The 6000-nt window shown below is 42.1% G+C and overlaps 1 protein-coding gene across 4 annotated transcripts in view; it reads left to right on the forward strand.

Moving 5' to 3' along the window:
* LOC121933099 (signal transducer and activator of transcription 5B) overlaps nucleotides 1-3751 on the forward strand; it is an 81649-nt gene extending 77898 nt beyond the window's left edge. For all 4 annotated transcript variants that reach the window (XM_042472375.1, XM_042472374.1, XM_042472377.1 and 1 more), the window contains one exon: nucleotides 2451-3751. In XM_042472375.1, coding sequence (XP_042328309.1) covers nucleotides 2451-2577 — 127 coding nt within the window. In that variant the 3' untranslated portion in view covers nucleotides 2578-3751. The remainder of the gene's footprint in view (nucleotides 1-2450) is intronic.
* The last annotated feature ends 2249 nt before the right edge of the window (nucleotides 3752-6000 follow it).

A 6000-nucleotide genomic window follows, 5' to 3' on the forward strand; every position in this document is an offset into this window, starting at 1 on the left:
TCACAGTTGCATTTCCTCAGCAGTCTGCCAATCTTCTGTTTGTTAGACTAGAGAGAGGCACAATTTGCATGGATCAATGGTATGTGGGAAGAGTAATATTCATGTGCCTCCATCCATCACAGTTCCTGTTCCCTTCTGCTGAGAAGCAAGCTTGCAGTGAGAGGGTGGCATTTGGGGAACCTGGGTGTCTATAACAGAAAATATGGAAGACCTCTGCAGGCTGCCCATATGTGAACATTATGTAACTTCCAGCTCTCAACTTTGGCTCCTTGGATGTGAACCAAGAACCTGAATCTTTCTTGCCATCCAGTGTAGACTGGATTAAGTTACTTGGGAATAGACAGAAAAAACATAACAAAACCCCAGTTTCCTTGCTAACTAACTGCTAATATGTTGCTGCTGCACATGAAGCAGCAATAAGATTGTACAGTCCTGCAGTGGCAAAATGGCTTGTACTGTTTTTGAATGCTCCTCTATTAAGGGTCTACAAGAAGGGATTCTTTCCCCCACTCTGACTTTCCTCTTTATGAAGCATGCATCTTCTCCCCCAGAATTACTGTTAGGCTGACCCCCATCAGGATGAACCCCATGACTTTCCCTATTCTATCAAACTGCTTACAGAGTTCTAAGCCATACTACTAAAAATCCTCTCTTTCAGCTCATCTGTAGGAACCTATTTGAAAAAAGGCATCTTGAATTTTACCAAACCCAGAAGCCTAACAGAAATCTTGTGAGCCTCCTAAAAGTACAAATAGTAATGTTGCAGCCAGGCAATCCATCACATGGGAAAGGGTTAACTAGAAATTCCCTTATTAAAATAACAGAGCCAAATCTCCTATTTTTTTTAATTAGGAGAAAGAGAGAAAACAAAGGATGTTAACAATCATATGCAAAGAATTCCAAATAAAATCAAGAGAAACCATCTAACTTATTTACATGTTGCTTCCGTGAGTAGTGTCCTATGTTTCAGAGTATATATTCAGTTCCTTGCAGAAAGGATGGTCTCAGAGAGAGCATCTTGGCCTCTGATTAAGTATTATTAGTATTACTCTTATGCCTTGTTCAGTTGTTCACTTGAACACATGGAGAGCTTAACTCTAGAGTGCTACATGGGTGGTGAAGACATGGGCGCACATAGAAGCTCCACATCTTCAAACATCATACAACTGGCGGCATCTGAGACTTTTCCACATTGAGCACAGAGGTCTGCAGAGGCTCTGTTTTATTGAATCCTGAATTTAGGAAAAGGTAGCCGCTTTGCAGAGAATAGTTATGTCTTCTCTGGTCATGTGATGTTCTCTATTTTCTGTTGCCATTGGTCCAGCCAGCAATTTTAAAAAAACCTACTTAGTGGTCAAACCCTCCCTATTTTTGCACCTACATTTGTATTGTAAAGGCTCTGGTGAGTTCTAGCTGGTCGAAGCTTTGTACAAAAGAGATTACATTTTGAATACATATTATAGAACAAAAGAAAACATCTGGTCTGTTGGCCCATATGGTTCCAAATATACCACAGGGGCATGCTTGAGCAGCATCATTGTAGGGCTTTGTCATATTTCCCCATATAAATAACAAATGAAGGAAAAGGCTTCTAGCACACTCAGATCCCTACTAAAATAGCTTTGCAGGGAGTTATTTCAAAGTAGATAAACATTTTAAACATTTCATCCTCTTCCCACCTCTATTCCAGCCAAGCAGCAGACTGAAGTGGTACAGGCCTTTAGCTCTTCAGGACATGCTTACCTACATGTTTCCATAACTTTAGCTTTCTACTTAGTTCTTTTAATTACCTAAAGTTAATTCTACCTAAATAATAAAGGAAGACACAAAGTTAAAAAAATAAAAGACTAGCTAGTATAAGTGCTTTATGAGATGAGATAACTGGTGAAGACCACGTTATAAAGCAAATGTAAAATATTATGAAAGGAATCCTCTCAAAAAGATATAAATACTAGGGATTCTGGAGAAGCATTGTCATGCTTTTGTCAAACCATTTAACTTTTTATGCATTTATTTCGTGTGTGTGTGTGTGCGTGCGTACGTACATATGTACGTACGTACACACACACCATTTTTTCTCCACTGAGCTCAAAGGGGTTTTACACAGCTCTCCTCCCTATTGAATCTTCATTTTAAAAAAACCTGTGAGGAGGAGCAAACTGAGCGACATTTGGTGGTCCAGTGTTCACTCAGGGAGTTGTATGACTTAGTGAAGCGGTACAAGTGGATCTCCTAGTCCTAATCCAGACTTCTGACAACTGCATCACACTCCCAGTGATGAAGGCTTCATCTGAACAACCCCAGACTCAAATTTTCAGTGACTTAGGGAGTAACAGCCTCCCCATAAACAGCTTCCTGGCTTTCCAAAAATGCATAGGAGATGGGTGGGGAGGGGGGACGTTTCCCCTTACAAACTACCTGACCATCATTCTCCTTTCTCTTTGTCTCAGCCCTGACTCTGTACTGGACCCAGAAGGGGACTTTGATTTGGATGACTCGATGGATGTGGCACGACATGTGGAGGAACTGCTGAGGCGCCCCATGGACAGCCAGTGGATCTCGCATGCACAGTCATGACCTTGCCCCCTTCCCTGAAGAGACCATGCAGAGACTGTGAAACATGGGCGTGGGGAGGCCATTGCCATGCAAGAATTCAGCTGCTGTGGGGGATGCACTTCCTCACCCTTAGTGGGGCAAGTTTGCCATGCTCTAGCTGAAGGGAGATGCTTGTGAGGCAATGGGTGCCATCCCTTCCTTTGCCCCGTACAAAAGGCAGTGGAGTGTTATCGCTTGGTTTTCCCATCTGCTCTGCTGAGAGACTTGCCTCAGGCCTTCTGCTTCAGCACACTGCCTCGTTCTGCAAGCTACTGTTTGATTTGTGTCAGAAAACCATTCCCTCCCACCCTCCCAGAATGCAACACACTGCCATTCTTTGCCTAGAAGCCTTTTGGGTGTCTGGAAGTGGGGAGGAGTGAGCTGTGGAAGAGAGTAGGCCTTATTTGAAGGATCATATTTTGTAATCTTTCTGTGTATGCATTTTATTCTCTCTCTACTGCGCCTCAGAAAAACGGTGTGTGTTTGTTTGCGAGTATGGTGTGTGTGTCTGCATTTGGCCTATGTTTCCATTGTGCAGGCATGTGCGTGATGTTCTGTGTAAGAAGCATTCGCTCTGTGGAAGCACTGCTTCTGTTTGTACCCAGACACTGAGGTCTGCTCCTGCCAGGTCCCCTTTGGCTTGGCAGAGTCCCCTGGAGCCATTTTATGTGCCCTTCTCCTCTTAGTTTCATCCCAGTCTTTTGTCTTGTCAAAAGATAGTTGCTTTACATCTTGGCTGCTCCATCTAATGTCCCTTGGCTTTCAGTATGTTTGATGTTTTGCACCCTGGTATCATGTGTTTAGAAGATTTTGTGTGTGTGTAGGGGGAAAATATATTCCCCTTTTCTCTCTCACTCTCTCTAAACAAATTGTGAATTGCAGAACTAAAATCTGAAATAATTATGTATCTGCCTCACCCACCCACTTAAAATAGGGAGTGGGAAGCAGGTTCCAGAGTTTTATTGGTAGTTTCAGAAAAGAAAGAGTTGCCCTAAGGAGAGAGTTCTAGACAATTCAAGAACAATTGCCACTTCTGTTTTTCTTCTCTTCTCTCTGCAAACCCTGATCTCTCATTTGGCTTAGACAACTGGGAAGAATAGCAACCTACAAGCACTATTTTTATACCTAATAGACAATAAAGCACAGACTATTTTAACACAGTGTTAAAGATTTCTCACATATATGCCTGTGGGTCAGGTTTTTTTTTTTTTAATGAAGGGATCCAGTCACCAATTCAACCACCACGTTTTTCCTGAGCCCCTGAAGAAAGTGTCTAATGAGCCACATATATCCTTCTTCTCTTCCACCAACCTGTTCACATAAATGGCAAAGCCAAATACTTTTCCATGGGCAGTCTCTTGGATTTGAAGCATTAAGTAGTGAAAGCTGAGTGTTAAGACTGAGGGAACTCAAGGCCAAGCTGAAAGCTACTGTGGCCTAAAGCTGTGGCATGCTTCTCTGTGCCACAGATACCCATGTAGTTTTGTTTGGTCTCATGGCTCCACCTGAGCTTCAGAGGCCTGGAATTCTCCCTGGAAAAGAATTTAGCCCTTTCCTCACTAGTATCCCATTTAAGACTTTATGTAGAAGAACAGCGTCCTCATTAGGTTATATTTTCCTCTTCCTCTCCTATCAAAAAACATAGAATCATAGAGTTGGAAGAGACCACAGGGGCCATCATATTGCAGAAAGTTTAAAGTAACTGTTATTACAAAGATTGTCCTGTGCATACTTAAAGGTTTAGGTTATTCAGTGAATGTTTATGAATGAAATTACTCTTTGCCCCTCAGAATCACCAAAGAAACATTAATTCCTGACTGTTGTCTCTCCCAAGCACAGTGAAACATCCTCTCCTCAAGTTTGCAGACTGAGCTGGAGGAGTACAAATTTCATGCACTTTGCACATGAAAATAACTTCCTGAAGGCTACACAGACAGATATATGTCTCTAGGGCAAACACAGTATATTCAATCTAACATCATGCTGTGAAAGCTAGCTGGCTGTTGAATTGATTTCATGCTGTTTGCAGACTTGAAATGTTAACAAATACTTCTCAGAGGGTCATGCCAGACATGATTTCTTTCCCCAGGAACAACCAAATGATGTTGTTTCAGAGAGCATGCTCCTTCTAGTGGAATCACCAACAAATGCACCAACATAAATATAGTACTGGGAAAATATAATTCCTTCCCCTATCTTCCCATCTTAAATAATGGCTGCTCTTGCTTGCAGATCATTTGTTGTGGGATTATGGCTATGCTGCAGTTACAGGCACCTTTTGGACAGTGCCTGTGATGCCAGCAGGAGACATCACAAGCTATTCCTCATGCCTTCCTGCACTGGACACTTAGGAGAAGAATAAGTAGGTTTAGAAACTCCCCCCCCCCCCCTCCTTTGCCATTTTCTCCCAAGGCTGCATATTTTCCTTGACCAATGTGCATACATGTGCCTCCAGTATGTTTTTTTTAAAAGCTCTTGCTTGCCAGTGCAAGATTATCATTAGGCTACAAGGCTAGCCCCACCCTGCTTTTCTTGCTCGGAGGTAGTGACGTTGTAGATATCAAAAGAACAGAAACTGGGGGTAGACTCCAGAAAAAGAGCTTTCCAGAAAGCTCATATAGGTCACATTGAAAAGAGCCTTCTTAAAGGCCAAATTACATCCTGGCACAATTTTTCTGTTCATGTTCACACTACTTGTACATTTCCACTCTGTAACAACTGAAAGCTCTTCCCCAATTTTTTTTTTTTTTTTTTTTTGCATCCATATGCACACACATACACACACTTTCTCTTTCTCTCTTCTGCCCCTATTTCCTATAGCCCTTAGGATTTGCTACAGTCTCCTGCCACCATCTTCCATCAGTCCCCATTGGCTTCCATTCCTCCCCCTCCCCACAATATCTCTGAACCTTATTTTGTGCCTAACATTACCCCCTCCCCCATTTTTTTAAGCTGCCTTTCTCTAGGACCCATAATTCATTTATTTAGGCTGGACTCATGGAGTAATTTGGGAGGGAGGGAGGGAGGAAGAGAGTTGAAAGTGATATGATAAGAGGCATCTCTGGTGTATACACTTGCATATCTGTGTTCTTGCCAAACATCTCAGGTTAGCTTTTGTAACAATATGAAAACATATGTTTGCCAGATGAATTAGTAAGGTGACTGTAAATTCACTGGCAATTATTCCTCTTCCATACTGGGTTATATATACTATAATCTACATTGGGAATGGGGAACATCTTCTGGATGTTGCTGGCCTGCAATTCCCATCATCTTTCCTTACTGGCTATGCTAGCTAGGGCTGATAGGAGATGTGATAAACCAACATTAAAGGGTCAAATACTCCTGACACCAGATCTCTATGTAGTTCAAAATCTTTTCAGTACCTAACCCATCAACTGTGTA

This window comes from Sceloporus undulatus, chromosome 6 (assembly GCF_019175285.1).
Source record: "Sceloporus undulatus isolate JIND9_A2432 ecotype Alabama chromosome 6, SceUnd_v1.1, whole genome shotgun sequence".
In the NCBI taxonomy this organism is placed as follows: domain Eukaryota; kingdom Metazoa; phylum Chordata; class Lepidosauria; order Squamata; family Phrynosomatidae; genus Sceloporus; species Sceloporus undulatus.